The sequence below is a fragment of the Leptosomus discolor genome, chromosome Z (assembly GCF_034619465.1).
Source record: "Leptosomus discolor isolate bLepDis1 chromosome Z, bLepDis1.hap2, whole genome shotgun sequence".
NCBI lineage: Eukaryota > Metazoa > Chordata > Aves > Leptosomiformes > Leptosomidae > Leptosomus > Leptosomus discolor.
The window spans coordinates 73,612,867-73,626,173 of NC_141419.1; the positions used below are offsets into that span (position 1 = coordinate 73,612,867).

Genomic DNA, 13,307 nt, shown 5'->3' on the forward strand with positions numbered 1-13,307 from the left:
TTGAATTTAATGATCTAGAAAGACCTTCCCAGTCTTCTGTTTCTACTTTGTTATAAAAAAATTATGAATTCTTTTTTCTCTTTTTCCACCAAGTTAGGCTATAAAATGTTCAGTTTCATTTGCAGGTTAGAGAACAATGTCAATTTTTTATTAAGACACTGAAGCACTGGAGCAAACTAGCTAAAAAGGTTTTCAAGAACCACTTGAGTAAATATTTGACATGGCCTTTCTAGGTGTACTTGGACAGGCTTACAGAAGTGGGTTGGTCTTTTCCAACCCTGAATTTCTACGAGAAAATATAGGCTTGTATCTTTCTGGACTCTGGCTTAGCAAAACAGCAAAAACCCCAAGTTCTTTCTGAGAAAGTTGTTGAGTAATTTACACTCTGTCACTTTTGGAGATATTTGCAGTGGTACATTATTTATTATTTTTCCAACGTTCAAAGTGTTCTAGGAAATTCATAAAGCAAACCCAATTCCCAGCAGGAGATTGGAAGCTTTTGGCTTTCATACCTGGGGAGTCTGGTGTACCCAAAACAAAATACCATTCTTGTATTTAGCCTTCTCTAGCAGAGAAAACGCAGTTTGGCCTGAGCTTCATTGTAAAATGTTTTTCTTCTCTGAACTTCCTCCCAGAGTGGCAACAGGATTCTGTGTTCCATCATTCTGGATCACTACCAGGGACCATCAATAATAAATTACGATGATGAGAACGGCAAAACATGTATGCACATTGCCGCTGCTGCAGGCTACAGTGATATTATCAGTGAGCTGGCTAAAGTCCCAGAGTGCAACCTGCAGGCACTTGATGTGGATGACAGGTAACCATGGAAACTCTGAAACTGAAATTGCTGCTTCCTTTCTATTAACCTGAGACTAGCTCTGTTTATTCTATAATCATGTTTCCTGTTTCACAGGCCATGGCCTAGTTAATGAACTGCGCTTAGAGAGAACCATGCTTACTCAGAAACGCTGCAAAGCAGTCCAGCTCACATGTATGGTATCTAGTAAAATAACTGACTAGAAGGAATGCTATTTAACTTTGTGTTTCTGGTAGGAAACGATAAGATTATGTGTGAAAGGACTTTGTCATCACTTGACTTTACTTCTTTCAATCAAAAGCGAACATTCTTTTCAAAACAATAGAACAGGATCCTACAACTTGAAGCTGGGATTCTGCTGGTATTTGTACCTAACAAATGGCAATGTTCCTTTGTGGAGTTCAAGATGTTAACACAGTGTTCCTGTAGGAACAGGGGGACCTCACCTTCTGTTCTGACAAGGCATTTGATTCCTTCCAGGATGAAATCCCTATCTCATAAGTGCTAAAGAGTCATCTTCTTTCCTCTTTTTCACCCCACACCTACCTCCCTTGGAACTTGGCTCATAAATTTATTTAGTGCAAACCGAAGCAATTGACTTATGCATTGATTATCCTGCTCAGTGGAGCAAAAGCCAAGGTTTACTTGGCTTAGGCTTCCAGGTACTTAAAATAATAGCATTCTTCATGGAAAAGTGCAATAAAATGGAACAGAAATAAACCGAAAATTTTTCTGGAGAAGTCTTTAAACATCAGTAAAATGTAGTTGAGAAGGCTGTGTTTCTATAGAAAGAAGGGTGACAGAAGGAGTTTAACTGCACTTAAGAGCTCAGTAAGACACGACTTCTTGTTACACATTCTCAGGTATGTTCATAGAAGGTATTACGCTTGAAGAGCAGAAAAGATAATTTATTCACTATAAACACAGAGTAGATTTCCATTTTATTGTGTTTCTGACTGCACCCACCTGAAATCACAGGAACTGAAAAGAAACAGGCAGAGAAAAGTCAATTTTAATTTTTATTCTTGCACAGGTTTCTTATGGTGTTTTCTGTGCTTTCAAATTTTTCACAACAGCAAAATATTACAATTTGGAAACTGGACAAGAGTTTCCAAAGACAAGACGCGATCTTTGCCAAGCAGAAAATCATTTTGATTCTTCTACACAGATTCAAGACAACTATATCTGCTCCAGTCTGTGCCCATCAAACACAGAAACTGGCAAAGTGGGAATGACAGTCTCGTAGATATGTCCAGTCCTTCTCATTCATCTGGGGGAGGCCTCCTCTCTTACCTTGATGGAGGGGCCTGAGCCTACCGTTGCTAATTGTGTTCAGTGTAAAGCTGAGAAGAGCTTGTACCTGTGCAGTGGACACTACAAAGATTTTTTTCAAATTCTGCTCTGAAAACTTCAGGCACTCCTCCCACTCTGCAACTCCAGCAGCAGAAGAGATACTATTAATATAGCATGTATAGGCATTCTGCAGCCCCATATCTACTTTCTCTACAGCTAAATAGATGCACATAGATAGATGCCAGTCTATGGCCTTGTTACTACCATTGGCAGCTATGTCAGCGTGGGATAAGCTGCTTGAGAAGTCCTTAAAATGGATGTCATGAATCTGGATGAGTAGCATAGGAGCACACCTTATTACGTCATTAATAGCTTCAATAGTAAATTTATCAATTTATTTTAATGATACTCCCCCTTTTCCACAGGACACCTTTGCACTGGGCTGCAGCAGCAGGGAAAGCTGACTGTGTGCAGACGCTGCTAGAGCTGGGGATAGACAGCTGCCCTCGAGACATCAATGAAAACACTCCTCTGACATATGCAATGTACTGTGGGCACACAGCATGCATCAAACTGCTGTCTCAGGAGAGCAGGTAAAGCAAAATTTCACAGGTTGCCACTGACTAGAAAACACGTTTATTGCTTTCTATATGCTACTGAAGGGTTTGAGCCCTGGGTGATGTCTCCTCAATTCGTATGCACTACTTAGTTCAAGTTTTCCACCAAAATAGCAACGTTAGAATTAGTCATCTACTGAAGACTCATCACTGCGGTTACTGTTCCAGTCTGCCGATCAGCTGAGGGTTCTCAACCAAGACGTGAGTATAGCTCTTGCTCAGTCACCTTCATGCAGAAAATTTATCTTACAGAATAGTTTCAGCCCTCAGATATATGCCTTCCACTTTTTTGAAATCTCTGTGCACTAGTTGTGTGTTCATGTAACGAGACAGAGGGACAGACTGAACACAAAAGCAGCTTTGCCACATAGATAATAAAACAAATTTCAAGCTTTCCCCTCCTTACCAATCAGCAGTTAGTATTATTTCCTACGTTACAAAATATAAGACATGGGTAATATTACCTCTCCTCCTCCTCCTCCTGCGCTTTGCCTGTTGGAGTAGGTCTGAAATGCTGATTAGTCAAAATCTCATCTAAAAACCACTGCTGCAACACCACTGTAGGTGATTATCTTGATAGATCTTCCGGAACTGTGCCAGGCCGTTTTAGTACAGGCAAGGGAAGCAGAAGGGGAAGGGAAAAGGGGGAAAGGGGAAAGGAGAGAGGGGAGAAGGAGGAGGAGGAGGAGAGGGGAGAAGGAGGGGGAGGGGGAGAGGGAGAGGGGGAGAGGGAGAGGGAGAGGGAGAGGGAGAGGGAGAGGGAGAGGGAGAGGGAGAGGGAGAGGGAGAGGGAGAGGGAGAGGGAGAGGGAGAGGGAGAGGGAAGGAATGGTGAATTAGTGCCTTTGTTACAGCATCAGCAATGACTGTTGGAAATACCATTTTCCAAATATGATATAATACAAAGACCACTTGGTTTTAAAGATCCCAGCATGTTCTTGATATTATTGGATCTTGCCTCACCATTAAGAATAATGATTCTGCAGCTGGTAGATGTCAAAGCCAGAAAAGTTTATTTGTTTTTTTTTTCCTGATAGCTACACCGAGCCAATATTAAGATGAGTGTAAGGCAATGAACCCCATAAGAAAGAGTGAAGTAACATGGTATCATTTTCAGTCTTTGTTAATTACAAATTCGGAGTCCTAATTTTCTGCCCTCTTGAACCACCCCTGCAAATGTATCTGAACAGTATATACCACATTTCATGGGCTAACACAGGCAGTATTTTTTTCATTATTTTGCAATAATAACATCACATTTTGATTTATACTTCCAGTAGATCTGAGCCAGCTCATCAGTCTCCCTCCCAGAACAACAGACTCCTAAAGAAAGAAGGACGATTCAGTATGCTGAACCACATCTTCTCTTGCAAAAAGAAGAAAGATGATCAGAAAACCAGTCAGAAGGAGAGAAGCAGAGACCGATATCCTAGAGAAGAGACCTCAGAAGTAGATGACATCATCACCACTTTTGATTGCATTATGGACACAAACTGCAAAGACATTCCAGATGAGTGTGTGACCACTGCTGACTTTAAAAGACGGAGCACAGACACAAAGTACCTCATACCAGAAAAGAAGCAACCAGAGTGTCAGGGACTTCTGCCTGTCAGAACCCAGAGCCTCCCCCCGATCACTGCAGGCAATTCCTTCCTAATGGCTTCCCAGAGCACAACGTCAAGCTTCGCGTCAAGCACCAGCACTCACCATTTTGCACACAAGTCTCAAAAGAGTAGGAGTGAACACAACTTGCTGGACTACAGAAGCAGCTGCCAGGCTTTGTTGGATGATCCCTGGAACACAGACTCTAACCAACTACTATCTTACAAAGTCTGTACTAGGACTCCTTCAGACAAACTGATAAATGGCTTAAATTCTGATAGACCTCGCCATGTGCTTTTGTGCCCTCCCCGCCTTCCCTCACTTCCCAGTTCTCCATCAGGTAATTTCTTTCTTCTCTATCTCCCAAATCCTATAATCTCTACTGATGTGGAAAGCCAAGTCAGAAAAAATAGGTAAGTCTGATCCATGACATTTCTATTTCTTTAATATCTTTCTCTATTTCTTCTCCCTGTATGTAGTAACAATCACAGGTAGCATATTGACAGGACATCAGCTGACAGCTGAAGCAAGGTGCTCAGGTGTGGTAAATAAGAGACTTAAGTAGGTCTGATGAGCAAGCAAAAATGCAGGTAGTTAGGAAGCATGTAAGGCACCTGAGGAAGGTAAGCACCTCCAGATTATATAGATGCTTTGTGAATTACATGTTAACATCTACAGCCATGTCTGCTGTTTTGTGTCTGTGTTTAGTCCTGGAACTAAGATGTGTAATGGAACAGTACTGCCCTCAGATCTCTAACTGTGCGGAAAGCTGTTTCTGTATCCAAGCAGGTAAGTCCATGTGTGCCGTAATGGATGGCTCTGCATCATGCCACTCTCCTCTTATAGGCATATTCTGACTCCAGGCTGTAGTGTCACCCCTTTTCACTCCTCCGACCCTGAGTGCCAGCTCTTTGGTCTAATGTGCTGTTCTTATGGTTTCTCCAAAGCTGAATTCAGGTTGCTAAATTTACAGAGATGAAGTAAATGCTTTTATATTGTGGTTTGGAAACTAATGCAATAGTAATGAAGCAGAGCATCGGAATTCTGAAGTAAACTTGAAACCAGTGTTTGGCAGGATTTGGGATCTAGTATGTTGTTTGACTCACATCCATGTTTAAATGAATCTGGCTGGCTGGCCTGTATGCTGGAGTTTACTTAACATACCAGTGTCTCCAACTTCACCTCCTTTGGGATTAGTCCCATGCCAAAATCAAACACATCTAGCATGCCTTCCAACCACTGTAGTATCCCACTGAAAATGAAGCAAGCAAAAGTAACCCCCAAATTTACCAGTACACCATTACAAGGAGTAAGCACTACACAATAAATTAATCTACTCTCACCCCAACACACATGAGCCATTATCCTCCAGTGGAAAGAGGAGTGATCAGAAACCCTCTCTGAAAAGAACCCTCAGTTAGGTCAGGTCACTGTATGAGCTTGCATGATAGTGCAAACTGTACTGACACCTAAGTGAAGGGATCTACAAAATAGCAGATCTTTGTTCACATCTCTAATAATGAGAGTAGAACAGCAATTTCAGAATGACAGGTTATTCTACATTGTATAAATAAAGGCTGGAAATATTTTTTCAGGGTAAAAAGAAGCAATTCAAAAAGTTCCACTTCCTGAACATCAGGCCATGTTCCTGAAAGCTTGATAGACCTGGTCTATAGGTGTCACTACTTTTTGACTGTGCCCTCTGCAGCCATTCACTCAAACGTACAAACCCCAAACTCCACGTGGCTAGCAAGGATTGCTCCAGCACAACTCTTTCCACGCTGAACTCTGCAAGGTTCAGCTCGCTTGTGGAAGACAAGAAAACCTGCAGGACTTGTTTAAAACCTAAATAGAATAGGGTACAGTGAGGCTGAGACATTTGAGACCATTGATGTTGACTGTAGGGGAAGGAATGAACTCAGACTGGATAAACCAAACCTGAGGACAACTATAGGAAAACATTTCTTTGCGGAATTACCTAGACTAAAAATACATTTGGTATCGAAGTAACTACCATGTTATTTAAAATGTGATCATAGATTTTTCTTGAGACTGTAGAATACTGTCTGGTTAAATCCTTGGTTGCTCTGGACAGAAGGACAGGTGGTTTTCTGTGAACATCCTATGACAAAAAGCTGCAAGCAGCTGTATCAGGACAGACTCTGTGCATCCACTCAGTGCTCTATGATCTATCTGCACAGGAACTCAGTATAGGACCAGCAGTCTACATGCATGAATGAGGGCAAAATCGTATCAATTATGGGAAATCTTCTATTTGTTACAATGGGAGCTCTCTTTGCATGTCCAAAGGAAGAATAAGTCATTTTATCTGACAGTTTATTATCTTCCTCAGTTGAAAAAAAAAAAAAAAAAAAAAAAAAGCCTGAGTCTGCTTTAAGCCCAGTTCTCTGTGTACCAGCTGTTTAACAAAACTTTCCAACAACAAAAGATTCCTGTAGCTAGCAAAAAGGACTTCCACTGAAGCATGTGAATTAAAAGCTTGTAAGGAGGTAAAGAACGTCTGACAGGAATACATTGCACAACCCAGATACTGTCTAACGTTTCTTCATGATAAAAAGATCTGCTTATCCCTCTTCATGCCTATGTGTGTGTGGTTTAAATCTGTCTGCCCCTGTAATTAAAGCCACCTGACTTGCTGTGAATTAGAACTACATTTACTGTATGAGCTCCAGGGCTTCCAGGTCTCCAGTGCATGGTGCCTCCAGGGCCTACAGGGGTCAGAAGCAAAGTAAGCCTGGCTCCAGCCCAGCCAGCAGTGCTGTGCAGGCAACTCTGTCTGAGGAAATACATTTCCTTATTGGTTTTTGTTTTTTTTTTTTTCTGAAGGAGGCCTAGCTGAGGGGAAAAAACAGCATCTGGTCTTTGAGGGTGACTGAAATGTTAATACTCTATTTCTCAAGTTATGACTGCAAGGGCTACACATAATTTCCTTATCACCAAAGACACAGGGCAGGATTATGGATATCAATAATCTAGAGGAACTCAATTTGAAAATCATTTTCTCAGTTGACACGGTGTTGACACAGTGTTGATTGTCTTGCATGACCATGTTTTTTATTAAAGTCAGACCTAAATTTTGTGCTTACTGCTACTAAGGCATCTGGCACATAGATGGGGATTTGGGCATGTTTTTTGTTCTGTTTTCTGTACTTCTGAAAATAAAAGCTAAGTCAACTTACTAGCTGAACCTCAGCACGTACACAAAGGGCAGAGGTTGCCATGGGTAGCAACGAGACTATCATGCTGTTGGTTTCTTTGAGTAGCTACTTTGTCTTTCCCTCCACTGGGGAGAGCAAAGAGAAACTATACCAAAAACTATTGTCAATGTTGCAAGAGTGCTTGCCAGCCACAGTGCTGAGCTGGCATCCACAATCTGAAGCACTTTGTATTTATGAGCTTTGCAGTCATCTTTTTGTAAAACATACTGCCATCTACTTTCCACAGGGAATATGGTGTCAGTGGAGAAATTCCAAGTGATATGGGTAAAAGGAAGCCTGTCTCAAATGTAAGGCATCTCTTAGCACCTTCTAAACAGCTGGAGCCTCCTTCTATCATTCATTCATCTTTTAGATTACTAACCTCCCAGGTCTAAGGCGATAATTTTATTACAGGTTTTATCACAGCAGACCGGTACCTTCTATTTACTTGAACAGATCATCTAAAAAATAGGCTATTATTAAGCTTATGTTGGTATAAGAAGCATGGTGTAGTCCAACAGGAAGCACTTCTTGGCCAGGAAAAGTAGAGCAAAGCTGATCAGTGTGGCCATTTCTCGACTGAAGGACTGATTTACAGTGGGACATTCACCATAACTTTTACAACCTTTCCATAAAACACACCACAATATGGTTCACCTACCTAAGTGCAAAGGAAAATCAAACAACCTGTAAAAAAAAAGTACACAAAATGAAATGCAGAATAGTCCTGCATTTTATAATAATGAAATTGCTTTCCTTCCATTTCATTGAAAAATAAATGCCATCAGAAATATGCTTTGGGGGATGACAAAGATGATGCCTCAAAGAAAGAAAAACTTTTTTCTGTGATATTATGTGGAGCAGATGGAAAGGAAGAGCAGAATATTTCCACTTGATGCCAGAACTTTAGACAACAAGAACCCTTTTCCAAGCATTCATATCAGCCTTGCAAACATGATTACGCTTTGTACTGTTGTTTTGCTGCCAGATATCCCCATTTATTAAATAAACATATCTCTTGATGGAAAAAACAATCTCCCACCAAAGCCATAATAGTACATATATAATAAGCCATTAGTTCTCAGCCTAAGCATAACTGAAACCAAAATAACTTGAAGTGCATTAAATGGAGCAGTAGGCTTGATTCTCTGCTGGTTTGGAATTGACATATTTATATCTTTGTGCACAAGTACTAGACCAAATTTAACTTTAATCTTAGCCAGTGAAATGCCACAGTTGGACAATTAGCCTTTCATTTTCCAGTATCTACAGTTCTGCTTTCATCTGCAGCAAAATCCTCTCAAAGCTCATCTTTACTGCTGATAGACTTCCACCAGTCTCATTTTCCAACCAGCAGTTGATGTCCGTTTGTGTTCTGGTACTTAGAAAGGTTGAGACCCTATCAGAAAAGTTTGCAAACTGAAGCTTAGATTCTGAAATCAAATCCATCTAGTTGCGTATTTCTTCAAATTTAGAGTCCAAATATACTTACGTGGACCTAGCTACTGGACTGTGTCTGTTTCAAGACCAATTACCATATTATATGAGAAGAAGTTATAATAGTACACATGAAGGTTATATTACATCAGTCACTCTTTTTAATCAATGTAAAGAGAACAAAGCAACAGCTTTTTTCAGTTGGTGGTTTCTTGTTATGACGTATTTCTGAGAACTACTAAGTTTTCTTTTTTTCTAGAAGCCAAAAGTCTATAGTGCACTGTATTATTTACAATTATTTTCATATGGTAACAGATTATCTTTTTCTTTCACAGGTAAAAGTTTTCAACAGATGTCCATAGACCAACCCAAAATAAAAAATCTTAATCCTGTACGGAACAGCCTAGCTCCCATACCTAACCACTGTGCTCACAAAAGTAAGTACAGGCAAGTTTCAATTACAGTGTCATACTGTGTTCCTCCATCACTGGCATCTGAGGGCTTGAGAGCAGTTTCATGTTCCTTTTCCACAGCATCACAGAATGGCTGAGGTCGGAAGGCACTTTTGGAGTTGTCTAGTCCAACTTCCCTGCCTATAGAGAGGTCACCTACAGCAGGTTGCTCAGAATCACATCCAGTTAGGTTTTAAATACCTCTAAGCACGGGGACTACACAATCTCTCTGGGCAACCTCTTCCGGTGTTTGCCCACCCTCAGAGTAAAAAAGTTTCTTCTTATTTGTGCCCACTGATTCTCTTCCCTTCATAGGACACTACTGAGAAGAGTATGGCTCCCTCTTCATTACTGCCCCCAAGCAGGCATTTATATATGTTGACAAGATCTCCTGAGCTGCCTTCTCTTCTCAAGGCTGACCAGTTCCAGCTCTTTCAGTCTCCCCTTTGATGCTGGACACTTCAATCCCTTAATCATCTCCAATGCCCTTTGTTGGACTTGCTCCAGTGTGTCCCTGTCTCTCTTGCACTGGAGCCCCCAGAACTCAACACAGCACTCCAGATGTGTCTCACCAGTGCTAAGTAGAGGGGAAGGACCACCTCCTACAATTTGCTGGCAATGCTTTTCCTAATGCAGTTCCAGATGCTGTTGTCTGTCTTTGCCACAAGGGCACATTGCTGACACGTGTTCAGCTTGTGTCTCAGGGCCCCAGGTCGATTTCTGACAAGCTCCTTTTCAGCTGTTTGATACATCCTGTTAACGTATTGGTGCAGGGAGTTATTCCTCCCCAGGTGCAGGACTTCACATTTCCCTTTGCAAAAGTCTTGTCCGTCCATTTTTTCAGCCTATCAAGGTCTCTCTGAATGGCAGCACACCCGTCTGCTGTACCAGCCATTCCTCCAAGTTTCATGTCATTTTGCAGAAGGTGCACTCTGCCCCATCGTCCAAGTCATTACTGAAGACACTAAACAGTATTAGCCCCAGTATCAACTCCTGGGGTACTCTACTTGTGACCATCCCACCTCCAGCTGGACTTTGTGCTGCTGATCACAACCCTTTTCTCCAACGAGTTTCATAGATTTGGCCTAGTAGAAGCAATGTATATCAGTGCAGGGAGAGTTTGGTTCTACATTTGTTTTCCAGAGCAGAAGTGACTCGAATTCTCAAGGACATGGGATTTTTCAGTCTCAGTCTCATTTGCACATGTCTGTATTACTCTCTTAGCTTGTCATAGTGGGCAGGACATGTTGTAACATGGCGACTTACAGGATGTAGAGATGAATGTCAACACCCTAATGACTGCCTGGCAGGGAAAGGTTGGATAAGCCAGGATAAGGAATAATGTAAGAAGCAAGGTCCCAAAGAGCAGAGAAAGCCTCACCCTGCTCCCTCAGTCCCAGCAGAGTGTCAAGACTTAGTAGTGTCCCAGGCTGGATCCTGCCGGCCACTGCGGTGTTCTTTACGTACAAACGCTAGCCCTACTTGCAGCAGTGTCCTACTCTCACATTCTTGTGCTCTGCCAAGCACATATCCCCCAACATATTTTGGATAAGGATTTGCAGTTTACTTTTTGTCATCCTGTGGATCAGACAGGTCCTAAGGTATTCACATTTCAGAGCAAAATTTAAGATTTATTTCCTCTTATGATCTGAATTTCAGAAGCAATTCTGCAGCTATAACAATATTACTAAAACCGAAACAGCAGAGGTAGTTTTGTAGGGAACATCAGATTGGGCAGGGGAAATACAGAATCCTTCACTGCTGCTGCACAGTAAGAGAGGAAGAAGTAGAGATACGTGGAATACTGAGATGGTATTCTCTGTCTGCTCAGAGGAAAGAAAATAATCTAACTGCTTTCAAAACTCCAGCTCCAAGTTTTCTATTTTTAAGCTTTCTACTAATGTTCTCTGTGTCTTCTAGTTAAAACACAGTTGCAAGCAAAATCCTAAAAAAAAACAAAAAAACAAAAAAACAAAACAAAAATAAAAACCCTCATAATCACTGGTGTTCTTGTGGTAATTCATATAAACAGCCAGGATTTTTGTTCTAGTCTCATGCCAAAAACTGTTTTACAAATGAGACACAATTATCACAGTTAATAATCACGGTTTATTTAACTAACACAGCACATTTATCCAGGTGCTGTTACTGCTTGAACATCAGTTCAAGCCAATAACAGAAAAGCAAAGTCACTTGAAAAATAGATCACTTCTCTTCTTTGTAAACACAAATGGCGCATTCGATCCTGGAGCTTTCCAAGTAACTGTTTCACAGACAAGATTTCACTCACCCTCCATCCATCCCTAAAAATATTTCTATTCTGGACACAGCCTTTATCCAGGCAAATGGCTCCAGCCACTATGTTTGAATATAAACATCCATGTTTCTCTAATATTTTCATTACACAAGATGTGTGTTACAAACATGCAATAAAGCCAGTGGAAAAAAAAAAAGCTACCAGTGAGTTAGAACAATAAAATCAATAAAATAAGCACAAATTAGAAAGAGAACTGAAACTACTCAGAGATTAACAGAAAGAAGAACATCTCCAAAAAAAGGAAGGGCAATGAACAAAAAGGGAAGAGATGCTTTATCTCTAAGAAAAAGCATTTAAAAACACAAGATAGAAAAAGGATAATAGGAATGAAACAGCAGCCTAGGAAAAGAGTCCTTGAGTGACTTTAAACCATAATTTATAAACTTCCACCCTCCAGATGTTCCCAGGCCAAAGAGGTCCCTTGTATGGGTTCCTGAGTAGCCTCAGCACAGCCTGGCATCTCTGTTATTCCGCATGCTGCTGCTCCACCCCTAGCGTAACCTTTCTATCTCATCACACAACTGGCAGAGACCCCTGGAAAACAGACTTACAACTATCACATACTGCTCGCAAAATGCCAGAATAATTTTCCAAACAAATATGAGAATTCTAGAAAATTCTCTGCTGCTCTCAATTCTTCATGTGGCTTAGGAGACCTGAAGCCGTAGTGAAGTTATTTATTTCCATGGAACATTTCTGTTTCAGTCAGCCTGTGTTTTTTGAGGAAAAATGTCTTGTGGAAATCTCTCCAAACAGACCAAGTCTCCTTCAGACAAAATACAGATTCTCTGCATGTCAAAAGTAACCATTTGAACTTATCAAGTCTTATTGATCACCAAAAAGTAAATCATTTAACACTGGAGTTGTTTTCTTCAGTTGACAATTAGCCCTGACAGACTTCAGCAATTTTACTCATATTTTGATCACATTTTTGAGTACACACAACACAAGACAAACAAACAACAGTTCAAAAAAAAAGCAAATTCATTTGTAAAAATGTGATGCTTTTCACTTTCTGTGCACTCCTCCTCTCTTTTTCTTTTTCTTCTAGTTCAGCTACCATCTCAGGGTGCTAAGAAGTTTAAGTCCCTGCCTTTAAATTCCCTAAGGACTGGTGCAGTTATTCTCCCACCAGCCCAAACATCCAGATCCCAGAAAAGGGGACATTCTCAGAGTCATTCGCTCTATTCTCTCTTGCCTGGTCTATCAGGAGAGCCTCTGAAAGCAAGCCGTGTCCTACCCGCTATCCCAAGCCAGAAGAAACCTAACCCTGCAGAAGAGCTTGAGAAATCTCTCACCAAACCAGATGCTGAAAATTAACTCATTACACTGGCCTCAATCAGCTGACAAATACCTAAGAGCTTGTTACAAGATAACCATAAGTAAAATCTCATTGGTTTGCCCTAATGATGCTCTTGTGAACTGGAGTGTAAATGAACAAAAACAAAGAAAAGGTAGCTGTCCTGGTTTGGCTAGGATAGAATCATAGGCCAGCCATTAGCAGTTTCAAGCCAGCCAGGGCAGCTGACCTGAGTTAGCTACAGGGGTAGTC

General features: G+C 41.0%; 1 protein-coding gene across 1 annotated transcript in view; it reads left to right on the plus strand.

The window, feature by feature from the left end:
• ANKRD55 (ankyrin repeat domain 55) overlaps positions 1–13,075 on the plus strand; it is a 41,738-nt gene extending 28,663 nt beyond the window's left edge. Inside the window, exons 7-11 of the mRNA XM_009961139.2 lie at positions 636–820; positions 2,539–2,706; positions 4,007–4,671; positions 9,322–9,423; positions 12,807–13,075. Coding sequence (XP_009959441.1) covers positions 636–820; positions 2,539–2,706; positions 4,007–4,671; positions 9,322–9,423; positions 12,807–13,075 — 1,389 coding nt within the window. The remainder of the gene's footprint in view (positions 1–635; positions 821–2,538; positions 2,707–4,006; positions 4,672–9,321; positions 9,424–12,806) is intronic.
• Positions 13,076–13,307: the final 232 nt, after the last annotated feature.